The following is a 19210-nucleotide window of genomic DNA, read 5'->3' as shown; positions in this document are numbered from 1 at the left end:
AATCCTGTGACAACCCTTGATTTTTATTATCTTGGATGCTGGCACTGCTTTTAAATGAAGCCAGATTCATGAGGATCACATGCCAAGTACAATTGAAATGGAAAACACTCAAATGTTTGTAGACCCTTCTTCAAATTTGCAAGGCTTGTCTATCCTTTCTAGCTCTTATGGGTTTACTAAAAATTACTGGTTTTCCCCTCAAAGCTGGCCTATATCCTCAGACTGTCACAAATAAAAAATTATGTTACTGTTTCTGCATGGATTTCAACAAATTTAGCACAGTTGGAGACATCAATCTCCTGCCTTGCCCAAGGTCCTTCACCAGACAGGCGTGTGCTCAGAACAAAATCTGGTTTTATGGGAGCTAATTCAGATTTTAATTCAATTTCCTTGTTGCTCTGTGCGGGTCCCTGGAGCTCCAGGGGCTTTGGCTTGGTGTCAAGTTAATAGAGTCACACATGCTTTATCACATCCAGGCAGGCTGCTGGCTGGGAAGCCTCTGTCTTCTGCTGGGCTGCTCAGGTGCTCTTCTGCCAAGGGAAGTCATTTAAGAAAGGAGTGGCTTCTCCTTGTGAGGACCACTTGAGCAGCATGGCAGGGTGACCTCTGGAAGGGAGAGGGACAGTTTAAATTGCTCTAGGAAGCAAAAGATGTTACACATTAAAGTGAAGCAGAATTACTTTCCTACATGCCTGTGGTATGATAATAATTGTTAGCAAGGAGTAGGAAAGTTTCAGGGTTTTTCCCTAGTAGTGTCGCAGAAAACTCCTTTGCAAATACTTCTAATCTATTTACTTGCCATGCATTTTGCCTTTCAGAGCTTAAACTCAGAATGTCAGAAGAGCAAAACTGTACCTCCCCAGTGCCCCAAAGAAATGAGCAGTGTGAAGGCAGTGGCACCTCTAAAGAGGCTGGCACGCAGGAGGCCACCGGCATGGAACCAGCTCCCTCAGTGGAAGAAACCATGGACAGTGTGTTGAGACGACTAAAGGAGAAAAGACAACACTTCAACCTCCCTGAGACTATTAAGGTACTTAAGAAGCATGGCTGTTCCCTAAGAATTCTCTCACCTGAGGCAGATACTGGTGTGTGGCTGGCTCAGGGTGTGCCAGGGAGTGCACATCCTCTGTCTGCTGGCATTGCAGTGCATTTTCTCTCTAATGAGGTGGGAGCTCTAGTGCTGTTCCCAGAAGTGACACTTCTGAGAAGAATTGCTGAGGTGCAGAAGGCTTTTCAAGCAGTGCTAAGCATTTTCTGCTCAGAGAAACTGAGCATGTTTCTGCTCATGTGAAACTGTTTGCCAGGCACTGCAGGAACCTGCTGACTTGAGGCTGTGTGCCCAGAACTGCATACCTGGTGTTCTGAAAGTGGTGGCAGCACAAGCACCTTGAGTCCACAGAAACTGTGTGACTAAAAACATTCCTGAAGGTATTTTGATGATAAAAATCCCCTCTCAGCTGAGAAATGCTGAAAGCCTCTGCAGAGTCAGTAGCATGCACTGAGGTGACAGGGACAGCACAACTGTTCAGACTGCTTTTCTCTCCTGAGCTTGTACATTTGTGCTGATCCTGCCCCTTCTTTCCCATGTTCTCAATTACTCTTCTGAATGTAGGAGCAATATTCCATGGAACATGACTGCTTGGCTGGGAAATCAGGTTTTTTGTTTTAAAACCAGTACATACCTTAAATTTTTGCTGTGCCTTCACGTTCCTGGCACCATATGGGGTTCTCTAAAACAATAGGTGCCACCCAAACCCCCACTCTTCTGGGGGCTGTTTTTGCTGTCAGAGGATGCTGTCCTGATGCTACTACAGCCAAGCAGGACAATAAATTCTGCTCTCAAAGGTAGCTAAAATCAAAGTGTTGACAGTAACATTTAGACTTTGGCTGGTGAATTAGAAAGGTGAAGGGGTGAGAGGGTGAAGAACTAAATGCTAAACTATGAAAGAACTAAGAAATTATTCTGGGTGGATTTCAGTAGCAGAGAGTGCCCAGCAGAGATAATTTTTAATTTTTGTTTTGTTTCTATTCTTGGTTCTCAAACAACTAGTTGCTATATAAAAACCAGGACTGTGCATAACAATGCCATGCTTTTCACATCTTGGGTGCTGCATACATGACTGATTTTTTAATTGTTTCTTTTTATGTGCTACTTTTAAATGAAATGGAAAATGTGTTTCATAACCAGAAAACAAAAAAGGCAACAAAACCATGCTATTCTGTATCTAGCTCGTACATCCTAACAGTGCAGACTGTAGAATAATATTTTCAGTCATTAATTTTTTATTAATGTGGTGAGATCAGATGACCCCAAAACAGATGTCTGGGATGAAACCCAGTCCAAAAAACTGTCCCACTCATTTTTCAATTTTTTGCACTTCCCCTAATTTTCCAAGAGAACCTTCTAAATTTAGGAAATTGCAGTGAGGGCTTGAAATATTCTCACAAACAAGGAAGTAATGTAAATTAAATGTTTGCACATGACAATATTTTCAATTTTTCTAAGATCCTATTAATTTTCTTTTTGTTTTACTGTGGAGAGAACTTGTGTTTTAAAAACTGTTAGCAAAGGTGCTTGGTAATACTTATCAAAACTGCTGGGGAACAGAGACTTGAGCAGGAATAAGATGAAATCAAATTGATCTGTTCCAAAATGATATATTTTAGTAGCTCTCTAAGCATAACATCAAAAAAGATTGGATTTTGATTATGAGTCATCCTGGACTTTTGGGGGAGAATGAGATTTGTAGCACCGATGATGTGAAATGAATCAAGGATGTCTGTGGTAACAGCAAAGATCAAAGGCTTCATTTCAGCTACAAACAACTTTGGTTTTACTGTAGATATATTTTATGTGCAACATTTTGTTTTCCATATAACATTTAGATCTTGCACTGGAATCTGAGCTAGATTAACAGTAAACTAGGCAGCAGCTGAAATTTTTTTTTGATATTTAGTTATTTTGGCCAAAGATAGCATTTCCATGAAAGCCTGCCAAGTTCTCCCCTGAAGTTCCCTGTGGAAAACCTCTAAAACCCAGCTGAAATACATGTGGGAGCATGTGTGTCCTTAGAAAGGTGCAGAGTAAAATCCCAGTATATCTAAAGAGTACAGAGCACAAGACCTGAATAGGAAACAGAATATGGTTTCCAGAACCAAACACCCCTCCTGCAAAAAGCCTGTGAGTAAAGTCATTGAATGAGAAAGCAAAGAGAAAATTTGGGTTGGCCTGTGCATGGCTCAGTACCCCACAAAGGGGTTATTATGTTATTGTTTGTATTACATAAATTACACCTCCCAGTATATTACTGGGAGATGGTAATTTATGTAATAGCTCATCTTGGGTTTAGCTACAAGGCTTTAGGAAAAAAAATAAGGTTAAGAGTATAAATGTAGGAGTTCAAGAGATAAAAGGCAAATAAACCAACTTTAATAATACTACAGAAAAAGCTGCACCAAATCCCCCAAAAACAAATGCAAGACCCAGCTCCCAGCTTGGAATGCAATGTGAGAGTTGGGTGGCTGTGCCTCAGTGCCCTGGGGGAGCAGCAGCTCTGGCTCCCAGCCTTTCCCAGAGGGGGAGGGCTGGAGCTGCCCTGATGGGAGCTGGCACTGCTCTATGGAGGTGTCATGTCACTCGTTGCCTTTCTTTATACTTTTGTTTCTAAGTTTGTGTTAAATGCTGCTTTGTAATGAGCCACCACACATCCCCAAGTGGCAGACCAAGGCCCTGGGAACCTGACTCTGTGCCTGCATGGAAACAAAGCACTGCCTTTGACAGGCTCTGGGCAGGCCCAGCCCTCACTGGACTGTCTGTCCTTCTGTCCCCAGTTTGTATTTTCTGTCTGGAAAAACAACAGCAAGCTTTAAGGCATAAGCATGCAGGGAACAGAACAGACTAGTAAGGAAGATAACTGTACACAACATTTTGTGTGCCTCTGTTCCAAGTTATGAAAACCAAACTACTACCTTATCTTTAGGTGAAGTCCTCCTTTCCTTTCTTTATAGATCACAAATAACTTTTGCCTTCTGTATGAATGTTTGTAGCCTGTCCCCCAAGGCTTTTCTCAGACTGGCTCCCTTTATGTATCTGTCTTCTCATCAGTGACCCACTTCAGTTCATATTCTCCTTGGCTATGAAGCAGCGTTTCTATTTAATTAGCATTGAATCTCCTGCTGCTGTATGTAGCCTACAGCCCTAAGATGTCTCAGACAATTCTGTAGTTTGTGACTCCAGCTGCCTTCTCTCATTTTGAAATTATCAGCTATTTCAAACTTAGCTGAATACCAACCTGCCTTGAGATTGCTAATAAAATGAGCTAATGAAATAGGCTCAAATGCAAAGCCCTCTTGAGATCGTTTCTCTTGTGTAAAATCAATATTAATGATCACCCCATTTCTTCCCAACCACTCAGCTGCTCCAGGTTTAATAGTTTTTGAAAGAATTAACCTTGTATTAATTGCAGAACTAGCTATAAATAAACAAATTAGCTGATTTATAATATTCCTGCATTCTGGTTAGCAGCTCATCTCTTAACATGAATGACAGACGATTTTAGAGTGATTAACTCATGCAGACCTTTTAGGAAAATGTGATTAGCAGGTCTGATTAATGGCTCTGTGCTGTTTTTGCATTTGAGCATCAAAGAAAAAAGGTTTTGCTCCTGTTGAAGTTAATAGCTAGATGCTCTGATATAAGAAGAGTGTCACTTCAAGGTTGATTTATTTTTAAAGATAGGGTCTAATTAGTAAAAGTTGTCACTACAAGCCCCCTTGTCATCAGCTCTCTGCAGAAGGGCCCCTGTGTGTGTGTGTGCCCCAAGTCCATTGTTCTTCACAAGACTTCATCTCTCCCACACCTCAGAGCACCTGGCCCTAACCCAAGTGGCTCTGTTGTGACCTGGCAGAGACTCTGGGAAGTGACATTCACTTCATGTGTGCCTTGGTGTTCTGGCCCAGGTGAAAATCAGCAACTGTCAGGAGCAGGTCTAGCTGGGGAAAGGGAGGAGACAAACACGTGTTACACTGTGTGCTCCCCACACCACACCTGGGCAAGTACTGATATACCAACACTGAAAAATCGGCGCTCTTTTGGTACCAGTGATTCATACTGCCATCTTTGAACAGAAATAAGCTGTTGGCCATTGCAGGTTGGGTTTGCATTGCTAGATCTTCATGTTCTACATCCTGACCAGCCAAGGCAAATCTATTTCTCTTTCTTGAATAATTAAAAAGTTGAGGAATGGTCTCTATGAATTTTTTCAGCTTTCTGAGTATTTTGTCTGAAATGTTGGTTGTTCTCATTTTTTACAACAAAACATACTTAATATATATGTAGTGTAATTTTGGACTCTGTTCTTGCTAAGTTAATGCCAAGTCCCCATTGACCTCAGTGCAGACAGAAATAGAATTCATTATTAATGTTTATCTAGGAAGGAGAGATTATTACACAGATATGTACCTGTACCCTTGTCATGAAATCCTGACTCACAATCTTATAAATAACTTTTTTAAATAGGATATGACAAAAAAGCAAATGGCTTTGGAAAAAATCAATCTTCAGAAATGTCTACTATATTTTGAGAGTATTCATGGACAACCTGTAAGTATGCCATGGAAAGATAGGTAAATTAAAAATTGTCTAACTTCTCTCACCAATATCTTTGGTATATTAAATATATTTAGATGAATTTTACACAATTAACATAATTTTAGTTATTTGAAACTAATTTTCAGGTAGAAATGTTGTTTTCTGATACTGATGAATTTGGTTCATATGTTAGAAATTAAAGTAAAATAAAAAGTAGCTCTGTATCTCTTCATGATTGGAAAATGCAAGGTTTGAGGATTTAATTGGAAGATTATATGTTCACAGGAGATTTGACTCTGCTATCATGTATGATTAGAATGTTTTTCAGCTGAGGAAGGTTATATATAGGGCACCATCTGAGATATGTACTACAAAATTACATGACCTGTTGTATATGTTTGCCTTTACTACACAGCAGGACTTAAACTATTTCTTAAAATCTCTTCAAGGGACTTCATTGCTGAATGTAGGTGCAAATAAAAAAATGCCAAAATTGGTGAGATGATGATTTGAAAATTTGTATACACAGCTGAGGAATTTCTTTTTTGATATCAATGTCTGTATTCTTGTGAATGTCTGTTTCTGGCTAGTAGTTGTTGTGGTAAAGGGAACTTGCAACACTGTTTGTCTAAAAAAATGCCAGCTGTCAAAATTATGATCTGACTCTGACCTCCTTTTTGTTCATCTTCTTTGGGCTTGAAATGAGAGCTGAGGGGTGGTGTGAGTATGCAAGAAGGGTATGAAGAAATTGTATTTCCTAAGAAGGAAAACAAAAAAAATAAATCATTAGTGTCATGTAGAGGTAAAAGAGACTTGGTTCAGAGAAAGGAAAGAGAATAACAAGGTGCCTTTGCAGCACAGGGTTCAGAGAGGGTGTTCTGAGGGCTGAAGCAGCTCTGTAACGGCAGCCTTGAAACACAGTGCAGTGTGCTGGGGCTGACGTTTGCCCTGTGATGTCTGGTATGGCTCAGCACCATCTTTATCCAGAATTACCTGACAAGGTCTGACAGAGAGACCACTGAGCAGGTTTAAAGCAAAACAAATTGCCTCTTCTGGCTTGTTTGGCATTCCCTGGAGCTCTTATGTGTTGTAGTTAAATGGAACATGATGCCTGGGGAAGAGAAGTGGGATAGGCAAGCCCTGACATTGCACAGTGAAGGGTGGCTCTGGAAGTGGTCCCCAAGCACTCCATCAGCCAGATGTGTGCAGAGTCACCAGCCTGTGATTGTCTGCTGTCCCCGTTGCTCCTGCTGACCAGACATTTGTCTGTCTGAGCAGCTCTGGACTATTGTCTGTGCCCTCAGCCACTCTGTGTCTCTTCAGACCTGCCATGTGTTCACTCATCAGAGTGGGTGCACCTGGGCCTCTCTGCAGTGCCAAAAATCAGTGAAACTGCACCCAGGGAGTGCTCATAGGTGTGGATCCAATGGGCAGAGGCTGATGGTGGACTCGGGAGCAAATGACCCTGTTTGGACATTTCACCACTGAGAAAAATGCTATTTTGGGGATCTGGTGTCATGGCATGGTGTGGTTGGTTGGCTGGGGTGGGGGGTGGGGGGGAGGTGGTTTGTCTTGTTTTTGGGGTGTTTTTTTTCCTTGTGGAATTTGCTTTTTCCTTTTTCTTTTCCCCTTAATGCAGTGAGTCAATCAAGTGCACAGCTAGTTTCCTTAAGGCGTGTTTTTGTATTTGTGAACATTTGTGGCTGGATCAGGCGCTTAGCACCTGATTTAAAATCATATTCCCTTCTAAATCAATGCTGCAAGTGCCCATGAAAGACTAGAACAAAGTAAAAGAACAGATGGTGAATGCCCATTGTGGAAGGCAGCTCAGGTGGGGATTGCAGGCAGCAATCCTGCACAGAGGCAGCTCCATGTGCAGCCTGCAGAGCCTTGTCCCAGGCAGGCTGTGCCATTCCTGCTGCTGTCCCCACAGCTCAGGAGGTGAGCTGGCAATGCAAGGCACAGCAGCAGCACACCTGAACTCCTCCTGCTCTAGCAGCAGCCTCAGAGAGAGAATAATTTTCCTCTGTCTGGGCAGTGTGGGTCAAGAAAAGTGAAAAACCATATTGGGTATTCTCTGTTTGAAAATAGATTGTTATTTTCCTTTTCAGAAATTACACTGATTAAATTACAGTTCCCATGGAATATCTATTGAGGCAAAATACACATCTGGTCATACTCTTCTAATGCCTTTCTCAGCTTTACAGGAGAAAATGAAAATCTTTTAAATGTACTTTTTTTTTTTTAATTTTTGAGGGCTATGTTTTGTTATGATTTCTCTTTAGGTAACTAAGCAAGAAAAGAGTCTCATGAAGCCTCTTTACGACAGATACAGAATTATCAAGAAACTTCTGGCTGCTCCATCTTTGATCACAACAATTGTAAGTTGGAAAGAATTCATCCAATGTCAAAAAAACATACTAAATGCTGGGTTTGATTTCTACCTGTACGTCCATTTAGCAACAGTAGAACTACTGATACCAAAAACCCTGCTCATTGGTTAATACAGGGTGTTGATACTTCAAAATGCTCTGTAAAATTCAACTTCTGTACATGCTAGAGGTTCCAATGTACAGCAGCACTTTCTGAGGCAAGAACTTCAGTGTGCTGGGTAAGACATTGAAGGCTGGCATTAGTTTTCCATTGTGGAAAACATCTGCAACACAGAAGGAAACCTCTCCCTTTCCATGAGGGACCCTGCTGTCACTATATCTAACTTTTATATCTTATCAACAATGCTTTTATTGATCATGTGGCACATATATGCAATTTGTAGTACTTTAATATTATACTGGTGTAATGGAACAGTACTGGTCTCACAGTGAGTGAAGACAGTGGAAGTTAATTAGCATGTCTGCCAAAAATACTAATCTAATACTAGTTGGGGCTAGTAGGTCAATTTTAAAAATTATTATTGTCCTGTTAGATGACAGTGTAACTTTACATTTCCTTGAAAAACCACAGTGCAAAGCTTGGCACGCTTGCACACAGGTATTTCATTGAAAAATTTGACTGAAATCCTAAGTGGTACTTGTTAGGAGCTTTGCCCTGTGGAGATTTTACGTTTAAGCCCTAATTTCAATCGCTCAGCTTTTTTTCTGAGGATGGAGGAATGTGAGCAAGACACCAATATTAGTCTACTCCAGTAGTTAACACTAGTGGCTATAAAACTGTGGAATCTCTTCCTCCAACTCTTTCTACAGTCAAAACATCTGGATATAATATACACACAGGAGATGTGTATATAAGAGGAGTAGAAGTTCCAGCCAGACTGCATTGTTGACATAAATACAGAACGTTAGTTAAGTCTTTGCTACATGTAAGGGCTTTTGGGCACACAGAAATAAATTGCTGGCTGGAGATGCTTGGGAGCAGGGCCAGCTTCTGTCCTTTTCACTCCTGGTAGGCAATGCAACCCAGTAACCCCAGGAGTGCTTTCATGAACAACCTCAGGCAGACCTGGCAAACCTTTCAATATGTGTGTTCTGTTTTGAATACATCCAGGAGTCAGATCCTAATTCTTTAGGTTGTCAGACTATTACTGGAAGCATTGTAATGTAAACAATTAATTGGATATTGTTTTGCATTTCCCAAGCAGGAGGAAGAAGACTCAGATGAAGACCATTCTCAAAGCAGCCATGAGTTATCATCTGGCCCAATGTCTTGCTTCCCTGTTGAAGAGCACCTGTGTTACTCACAGGAGGAGAGTGAGCCTGCACATATTTCACCTCTGGATGAAAAGAAAGTTTACAGGCAAACAGCCTTGTCAATGTCCAATTTACATGAGGCAACAATGTAAGTTCTCTCATCCCCCCTCAAATGTTTTAAAACATTTCTTGTAGACTTTGTAAGTGAAATATGAGCCTTTAAGAGAAATATGAGCCATACTTGTTGCATAGGTATATTCTATACAAAGGAGTGATTTAGTGCTTTGTCATGGGAGAGAGGAGGCAGAGGAGATTCATTGTTTGGGCAGCACACTGGTGGTTTGAGCTGTTTATTCAAACAACTTTTTTTTCTCCAGGAAGAGAAAGGTAACTTTCCTTCCAGGAACAGGTATGTTCTCATACCTTAGGGGATGGTATCTTTCTTTTGTGTTTTGATTGGAAGGTCTTAGATGAATAAATGAAGCTAACTAGACTCTAACACTAGAGATCAAATAAAAATTACTTAATTTCTATGTAACTCAACTCTGTGCACAATAGTTTGCTCATAAGTGCTGGGAAGATATTTCTGTGCATTTTGTCATTATGCAAAAAAAAATTACCAGGAGCAAATGTCATAACAGAATTCTCTCTCTGCTTAAACCCTTATTCTTTGAACACTAGCTAAAACATGGGCTCCAAAAATTATGCTTCTGGGTACCACTAGCATTTCAAGTACATCACAGTAATGGTTGGGAACAGCTGCAAATAGGAGCAGGGCTTGCATGTTGACTGTAATTCAGTTACAGCATTTCCTCCTGTGAGATACTGAGCCCTGTCAACTCCGTTAATTCCATGGGGAATTTAGGCCAGTAGCAAGGCTCAGTCCTGAATGCTTCCCCCCTTCCATGGACCAGAGTCTCTGCCTTTCCTTTTATTAGCTGGAACACCAGTAAAAGGGAAGGAGAACTGTGTATGGAGTGAATGGAATGTCTTGGGGCTCTGCTCAGTGCCCGCCAAGGGCCCAGAGCAGAAGCTCAAATGCAGGGCTTTACAACCCTCCCAAGCACAAGGGGGGTTCATGTTCCTGTCTCTGCTCCACAGGCCAGTTCTGCTCGAACATCTCAGAGAAACAAGGGCTGATAAGAAGAGACTTCGCAAGGCTCTCCGAGAGTTTGAGGAGCAGTTCTACAAACAGACAGGAAGGTAACTCAGCAGAGCCCTCTCCTTGTCCCCTTTGGCCCCTGTTTGTCTCTCTGGGGTGAGCAGGCCAAAGGGGCTGCACCTAAGGGCAGCAAAATACCCTGGAGATGTCTGGTCTCTGGAGATGTCCATCTGTCTCTCTGCTTAGTTCCTTCAAAATGTGGTCAGCCATGAGAAAATCCAGGATTTGGGCATCTTCCAGGACATGCCTGCAATGGGTTTATACCCACCTCAGCACAGGATATTCCCTGAGCTGAAGGGAGGCTGCTACAAGTCTATTTCTGAGGATGTCAGTCTGCAGGGAACAGACTTAGCAGTTTTTAAACATCCAGATTTTAAAACCAGAAGCCACTGGGATTTTTTTACCCAGAATTAAATACTGGACATTTTTCACTCTGTTTTTCCTCTTAATTTAGCAAACATTTTTGTTTATGGGCACTGGTAACAGTGGTACATGGGCACTGGTAACAGTGGTAACTGGTAACCATTTTCAAAGCATTATTATGACTTCTCCATATATATGAGAATCAAGTAATTATGCTTCTACAGCTGTCAAAAAAGTTGTCGAGTATATGAAAATATGACTTTATTTCTGTATATTAGAGCTTTTTGATCCTGTCAAATTATCTCAGTCATTTACAGTCAGTAAAAAAAACAACAATCCTCATCAGTGGTTGCAGAATTAATTTTTAAGACTGTTTCTCTTCCTACTCATAAAAAATGATGGTGCTTTTATTTGTTTTTCATAGGAGTCCTCAGAAAGAAGATCGGGTACCAATGGCTGAGGAATACTCTGAATACAAGCACACAAAAGCCAAAATCAGGCTCCTGGAGGTTCTCATCAGTAAGCATGATATTTCCAAAACAATTTGAAGTGAATGCAATGCTGTGATATTGTTCTCTAGGGGAAAAAAAAAATCCAAACAAACACACAAGTAATGAAAAAGAGAAAGTAATTTTACAGGTCTTGGTCTGCTGCACGATTATTTGACACACTGAGATTTTTGATGCACTTTACCAATTATAATAGCTGTGATGAGAGAGGACAGCAATATGCAAGAATATTAAGCACGGGTGAGTGGAATATAGTATATATTTTTCCTTTTGAAAAAGCCTTGAAGTGCACTGTGAGAATGTTAAGAAAATAAAAGGATGCTGAAGTAATGTAGATTCTCAGTTTGACCTGCTCTAAAAGTGTGAGGAAATGTTCTGCAGGTTTTTAGTACATCTTAGTACATGCTAAAGTGCCACACGTTTGTTTCCAGAATTAACATGTGTTATAATTAATTAGTAATGTTGGCTATTAGGGTGCTGATTCACTAGATTAAAAGAAATGAATTTGAGTGAGTGAAGGAAACACTCAGAACATACTCTAGCTGTCAAGACAGAGCTGCCATTCAATTCCAGTGGCTTCAAAGAAAGGTGCATAGGAAGAAGCAGTGCCAGGGCTGGGAGCAGAGCAGTGATGCTGCTTAGGCAGGAAAAGGCCAGAATGAGACTGCCAAACAGAACTAGTGGTGGTGCAGGAATAAGAGAAAGTGCTTGGCAAAATGAAACAGTCACAGGTTGCTGAGAGAAGATGGAACAAATGTACTGGCTGCTGTCCTTTTCACTAGTTCACAGGACATGGCTCACAGAATTTAGAAGTCAGTAAATAGATCAGCTACATGCTAATTTTGATTTCTCTATTAACCTTTGCACTTTGGTTTGCCTGACGCTATAACATTTGCTTCTCTAACTACCAAAGCTCGTTTAAACGCATGCACTTTGTAAAATGTTGAAGTACTTCTTGTGTTATAAATTGCCACATATATCTATAAAACAGGACTAGATTACTGCATTATGCTAAGATATTTTGGATAGATAAAGTACATGGTATATAAGTGAGTGTCACAGTTATCTGATGAGGACTGCTAGACTTCTTGTTTACTGAAAATATGGTTATAAAAAGTTATTTTTCCATTGGAGTTATGCATCTTTCTTAACTTTCAGAGCACCACACTTTGTAATATTAAGAATTGTCACTGTTTATGGTAGGCCATTGGTGTGAAAAGTGGGACTAGTAATAGAAAGATTATCAGCAGGTTTTGTACTAGCAATGAAAAGCAGGGATTCTGGGAAATTCCTACCCCAGACAGAAAGGAGGGAAGAACTACTTAAAGAAAAAAAAAGGGACTGGAACCAGTTGAATCATGTTTAGTGTTTTGCTTTACCTGTCATTTTGTATTGACCACATAGTATAAACAACCTGTTTTTTATCTTGGTAAGAAGAAGATTTTGATTTTATAAAGCCTATTATGTACCAACCATGTTTGTATTTATCTAGTATGTAATGGCATGATTTGGAAGATGTACACATCTTCAAGTAGTATGGAGGAAAAAATATGAACACTAAAAAAAGGAATTTTTTATTTTGCAGCCGTTTGTTGTTTAAGTGTACTGATTTAATAATTTATAACTTAACTTTTATGAATCAGAAATGGTCTTCATAAATCTGTTTTAATTAAAGTCATCTAGAGCAACAGGAACAGATACAGAGCTATTTGAAGTTTACAAACTACATCTTTGATAAGGGAAAATGATTTAATGACATGTATACAATTGATATTAAAATGTAATCTATATATTCTATATGATTGTATAATATTTTATACAACAGTACAAATAAAATATTTTTCTATTATATTTATTATGTCGAGACACAGTTTCTGTTTTCAGTTAGCTAATATAAATAACATAAATAACACTGTCAAACAACACGTTGGAAGTGCTGACATTTCTAGGCTCTGAAATTCAAATCATGCTGCAATTACAACCTTTCATGCTGTTCAGTTATCCCAGTACTTGTTCAGTAGTTAAAATGAATGCATATTTAAACACCATTTATAAGCCGTTATTTTTATTTTGCTAAAGCAGTTTATATAGGACTTTGTTATGTTTGGCAAGAAACAGAAACGATTTTTGCAGCATCTAGGTATAAATGGTTGCCAGAAAGAAATCCAGGACTTCTAATCATTTAAAGCATCGGGGGAACAGAAGGGAAAGAGGGAGAGAAGAGATCCTAAGAAGGCTATTGGAGGTTTTGAAGACCGGTAGTTGCTTTTGGTGACAGCGGCATGTGCATGCTTCCGACAGAACTGTCTGACTATGGAAATGGGAACAGAGGCTTGAAGGCTCCTAAGGAACGAGGGCAGTTTTAACGTCCAACACTGATATTGCAGGTCTTGCAGCTGGGATCTTTCTTTGCATTTGCAGTAGACAAGCTCATTAGTTGGTGACCAGTAATTTCAGCAACTGTGCCAAGGGAGAGATCCACAGGATCAGTGTAAATTACTTCCAAAATAACATCCTGGGCATGATGGTAAACCATGACCCCGTCTTCTTCGTCGCAGGTCAGAAATTTGTTATCTTTTATGTTCAGCTGGGGAAGGCGCTGCTTACAGAACTCATCTCCCGGTGACCCCACCGGGGCGATCACGAGGATGACGTAGTGGTAGGCTGTGTACATGCAGTAGAAGTCTCCAAAGTACAAGTTAGTATTTGGGTTGAAGAGTTTTTCAGCTGCAATCTCATACCTGTATCTTCCATAGGGTGAATCTTGGGGTGGCTTGCCGGTGTTAAACTCAGTGTTGCAGCTAAAGAAGATGCCTTCCAGCTTCCCACTGATCGGAGAGCCATGGCTGCCACTGTTATCCTTAACAGAGGGCTGCATAGCATTCCCATGATGCTCTCTACAAATGAAGCACTGGTATTGTTTATTTTGTAACAAATGGCAAAGAAAAAGTGGAAAGTTAGGACATTATGCTGTTTAGAAACAGGACTGAAGGGACACAAAGGAAACCCATTAAACTGAAAGATAGGGTTAGTGTCAGGGTCTTAGGACCAAGCAATTCAAGTGCCATCAGGCTTGGGAAGAACTAGAATAATTCCTGTTCAAGGAGAAAATCTGCTTTTCCAGCCTGCTTTCTCTGTCAGCAGTCTGTGTCTCATAAGCAGGCAAAAAAAAGCACAAACAAAAAAGCCCCCAAATCACAAATATCTTTAATTAGCTGATTTATTCAGACTTACACTACATTTCTAACAATAAACACATGTTGACAATTGCAAGTCAGTCTCCATATGCTGAATATACTGTTTGTTAATATGTATTTTTAGCATAGGCAGTATATAGTTCATGTAGAACACTGCCAGTGAAAGTTATTTCTGAAGGATGCTTTTTAGAGAGGTTATAGGAAAGAATGTATTGTCTGCCAGTATTTTTTGTCCCCAGATGATCATTTCAAGTCTAATTGGTCTACTGCTGACTTCAATCAGTGCAGAGCTGGGCACAGAGAATTAGGCAATTTGGTTAGTTTCCATTTTGGTTGCTATCCAGCTTCTGCAGTCACTAGTCCTAAGGGGGAAAAATACTATTTTTTTTTTTTAAACTTAGCTCAGTTTTATTCCAGTGAAAAGAAATGTACAACGAACAAGTGAATTTTTAAAACACCAAATCGCATTCAGCAGCATGAGGCTGCTAAATTTGGGAAATTACTCCAAAACACTCCCTCTAACCCTCCTTAGCACCTGAGATTTTATGTATAGCAGGGCATTCCCCAGTATTTGTGTCCCACACAACTCTGGACATGCTCCAGTGGCAGCTTTGGCTCCCTCTGCACCTGCAGCCAAATAATACCTGAAAGGGAACCATCTCCTTTTGTAAGTCCTGCAAAACACCATATCTGCTAGGCACCCTTAGAACAATGTCTTTATACCCACTGACATGACAGACTAAAAATGCATGAGGCTGTGGGGCTGGAGATTCTTATGATTTTTATATTCCCCTCTTGCTTTGCTTTTACTTTTCTTTGTTCCTTCTTTCAGGAAAGGGAAAAATAGCCAAGAAAGAATGTTCTCTCTCTGCTTTTAACTTGCAACAGGTCCATGTAAAATGGTGCTGTGTGGGAGAAGGTTTTGCTTGGTTAAAGTGGGAGGTAGCAGTCAAAGCAAACAAACTCAGTGTATACATAACAAAACAGCTCTGAATCAACTCAGTAATATCTCCAGCTGTGATTAGTTTTTCATTATTTGCAATCTCAGCAGCACATCTTTATTTTACTCTAAGATACATTTCAGAAGTTTTCTGAGCCATTCAAATACTACCTACTTATTGTCTCAAGCCCAATTTCATAAGACATTGATTGGAGTGGGGGTATAATTAGTATTTTATGACTGAAGAGGTTAATCAGGGAGAAAAAAAAAGAGGAAAAATAAGGCTGAATAAGTTTAAATAACCACCTGAAACCTCTGCAACCTGAAAAGCCAGGCTTCATTCTGAGAAAGCAGGTTCCATTTCTGTGGCAAGATACTGACATCCAGTGGCCAATTAGGCTAATTATGGTTGCCTTTTTGGGGAATCTGAGCTGCTTTTGGTGCTTCCAGCCCAGGTAAGCTGCAGTGACACAAACACCCCTTCTGAGCTCACCTCAACCCCCTCCATTTGGTGCTGCTTTAGCACCAGGAGCAGCTGCCTGTGTGCCAGTGCTACCAGAGCTTTTCCAGGCTGTGTGATGACACCAGAGACCATGCAGGCATGGGATGATAAGGAACTTTCCCTAATAGGAAGCATGTGGCATGGGCTTTTAACATAACATACAGACAGGTGTACTGGGGAAGGAATAGCCCTTGTGACTGTGTTAGTCTATTTCTGATCACAAGAGGGGACCATCAGCCACTTCTGGTAGTTTAGCTTCCCACTGGCCTGGTTAAACAGCTTTTTGTCTCCAGCTCACTAACAGGGAAAACAAACCCATCTCTATTGCTGTCAAACCAAGAAAGAACTTAGCAAGAAGAAGAAAAACAGATAGACTGCAATCAATTAGAGTCACACTTGGCAGAATAAGTCCAATCCCACAGCTATAAATGCACCTCAGTGGCAATTTTCAGCACTAATGAACACAAAGGCAGATGCACTATGATTACATAGCTGAAAACAAAGCAATGTGAGGATCAGAACTGCACAGGCATTTCCCTTCCATGGTATCCAGCCCAGGATGGCAGCAGTGGTTATGGTTATCAAAGAACCTCAATTTATTCTCTACCTCTACTGAGTTTTGCAGCTGTGTCCCTATGTGCAATAAAATAATCCTTCCAAAACACAGAAGGGGAAGAGCAAGCCCATGCTCTGCAATATCCAACACACTCTAGGAATAAATTACATACCAAAGACTACAAAGTGGGAATGTTTCCAAATATAGTGGAGTCTGTCCTTTGAAGCTGGATTGCCTTGAGTTGTTTTAAAAACTTTCCATTCTAGGCAGGTACTAGTGGGACACTCACTCAGAGCTGAAATTATGTGGCCCAGCAGGAGCCCTATCTCCTGATGAATATTAAAGAAGTGCAGTCAGTGGTGCAGCCTTCCAACACACTGCTTATCTCTCATCCATGTTCTTCTAACGAGCTTTGACTCCTTCTATCAAAAAATCTGCTTTTCTCTTATCCTGATGATTCCCACCTTGTGTGGAGGGCACACTGGGTCTCCAGCAGAACAGGGAACCTACCTCCAGCTATCCTGTTTTGTCATTCCAGCTGAAGCATGGTGGTTTAACACTGTCTAAACATAATGCCCTCTTCCTCCCCACATGATCTATAAATTAACATTCAGATTGCAGAGTCTGTATAACTGCATTTGAACATGGAAATAGGGTGGTTGTACATGGGAGAGCAAATATTTGAGATGGAGCTCTCACATGCAGGTAAATGCCTGTGCACACTGTTGTACACTCCTACTGTCAGTCACCTCACTCTTAATTTCTCAGTACCGTGGAAATATTTGGCTACTAAACTCTCCATTACGGTTACAGATGCTTTTATGAGGTTGAAGTCCCTGTGAGTACCTCAGTTTCTGCTTCAAAACAGACTTTTATTGCCTAATGGAGGTGCTGAGTTAAGCAAGGAGAAAGAAATGAGTTGTGTTTTATTCTTTGCCTTCCTCTGAATGGGCCATAAAGCATACAGGCATTCTGCTCCAGCTTCAGCACAGCTGTCTCTATTTACTTATTTTCATTACTCCTTTAATTTGCCAAAGGACTTTGAATATGTTGAGTTTCTTACCTGATATAATCAAAGTATTCTTTGTGCTGATTCCGATAAAAAACAGACAGTTTAAGCATACGGCCTGCAATCACTTCAGCTTTTTCCAATAGCTGTGTTAGGTGAACTTTTGAATAATCTGGAAAGGAAAGACAAACTGCTAGTACAGGGGGCAGGAAAATCCACAGCACTCTCCAAAAGCCACAGACACATGCAGACTGAAAACTTGGCAATATTCATCACACGACGCCCCAGTTTCCAACAGTGGCAACAAGCAAATCAGATGGCAGGAGCAGGTGTTTGTGATTCTCCCCACTCCTTCCTCATGAAGACTCTGCAAGCCTGCAGCAACTTTCAGCTCAGGATTTCCTGTGTCAGGGCTGGTTGCCCTGTATTTGGGACTGCAGTGCAACTCAGGACTGCAGAGGAGCTCAGGACTGCCCTCTCTGCTCATATCAGCTGATAAACTGTTAGTTACAGTATACATGGTTGTGAGCCAATAACCAATGGCAGTACTAACAAAGCTTGCTCAGGACCCAGCTTAAATGGCTTCCCAACCAACATGGGATTAATACTGAGCTTGTCTCAGTCCTCAGATTTCACACAGGTTTACACAGTGGCAGCAAGTCTTGTTCATCCAAAGGAAGCCTTTTAAATCAAATACAGGCCAAAGTGACCCTCGAGATGGGCTGTTGATGGTGCTGAGGCTTTGCAGCATTCAGAGAAGGCAGAGCAGCAGAATGTCTTAAGCCGTCAGGGAGCTGCCCTTCTACCTGACCCCACATGTGCTGGTAGCCAGTGACAGGCACACAGGTGGCCCTTTCCTAGCCTGGGACAAGCAGTGGTGCCAGGCACAGCACTTTGGGACAGCTGAGCTATGGCACAAGCAAAGGGCAGTCCAGCTGCTTGTGCTTGACGTGCCAAACCTCAGCACATACAAAGGCTAAAGTGTGAATTCCAGTTTCCAGGGGTGACTATTGAAGGGCACCAGCAGAGCTGGCACTGGCAGGTGCCCAGCCCAGTGTGGCAGCAGAGGCAGCACCCATTGACTGCAGCCTGTGGACCAGGATCCCTCAGCTGTTACCTGCGGTGCAGAACTCGATGATTTCGCTCCACTCGGACACGACATAGTCGCCATCGACCTGCTTGGAGGCCGTCTGCACCGCCACCGTGTACTCCGTCCTGGGGCTCAGGAACCAGTGCCCGCGCACCGTCATGGGCAGCGGAACGGCCTTGGCCACCAGCTTGGTGGGCACGTCCTGCACAAACAAAACACCAAGGGACACACAGGTCAGCAGTGGCACCAAACCAATCTGCCACCCTTTCTTTCTCTGCTTTTGCAGTAGCCCCCAACCCTGGCTTTTCTCTGCAAACTTGAGTTATTTCCCACAGTTTGTGGGTGCAGCAAAGTAAGCAGTACCAGAGGACTGTGGTGTAAGGTCTGTTCTAAGAGACATGGGGATAACCTGCCTGTATGAATGAATGATTTGTTCCAAGTGACTGTAGAGTAATACTATTATATATAGCCCAAATATATAATTTTCTCTAGGGTCATTTATGCTTACATATGCAAACAAAGAAAGACATGCCGTTGAGAACAAAGCTATCTTAATTTAAGAGATTCTTGTGCTCTCACTAGTTTCTTTCGGCCAATATAATCAAACAAAATTCCTCCTGCTGTCAATCAGTCCAGCTACACTGC

The 19210-nt window shown here is 41.3% G+C and overlaps 2 protein-coding genes across 6 annotated transcripts in view; one reads left to right on the top strand and one right to left on the bottom strand.

The window, feature by feature from the left end:
- FAM13C (family with sequence similarity 13 member C) overlaps nt 1–12819 on the top strand; it is a 115729-nt gene extending 102910 nt beyond the window's left edge. For 2 of the 3 annotated variants that reach the window (XM_064717267.1, XM_064717269.1), the window contains 6 exons: nt 819–1030; nt 5519–5602; nt 7876–7971; nt 9189–9385; nt 10339–10440; nt 11187–12819. In XM_064717267.1, coding sequence (XP_064573337.1) covers nt 819–1030; nt 5519–5602; nt 7876–7971; nt 9189–9385; nt 10339–10440; nt 11187–11310 — 815 coding nt within the window. In that variant the 3' untranslated portion in view covers nt 11311–12819. Of the gene's footprint in view, nt 1–818; nt 1031–5518; nt 5603–7875; nt 7972–9185; nt 9386–10338; nt 10441–11186 lie in introns of all 3 variants that reach the window. The other variant, XM_064717268.1, reaches the window with a different exon arrangement.
- A 98-nt stretch (nt 12820–12917) lies between these two features.
- PHYHIPL (phytanoyl-CoA 2-hydroxylase interacting protein like) overlaps nt 12918–19210 on the bottom strand; it is a 54772-nt gene continuing 48479 nt past the window's right edge. For all 3 annotated transcript variants that reach the window (XM_064717273.1, XM_064717271.1, XM_064717272.1), the window contains exons 3-5: nt 18593–18767; nt 17530–17647; nt 12918–14168 (exon numbers count right to left, since the gene is read on the bottom strand). In XM_064717273.1, the coding sequence (XP_064573343.1) occupies nt 13634–14168; nt 17530–17647; nt 18593–18767 (828 nt within the window). In that variant the 3' untranslated portion in view covers nt 12918–13633. The remainder of the gene's footprint in view (nt 14169–17529; nt 17648–18592; nt 18768–19210) is intronic.

Source organism: Zonotrichia leucophrys, chromosome 6, assembly GCF_028769735.1.
Source record: "Zonotrichia leucophrys gambelii isolate GWCS_2022_RI chromosome 6, RI_Zleu_2.0, whole genome shotgun sequence".
Lineage (NCBI taxonomy): Eukaryota > Metazoa > Chordata > Aves > Passeriformes > Passerellidae > Zonotrichia > Zonotrichia leucophrys.
This window is presented reverse-complemented; position numbering and strand designations above follow the sequence as displayed.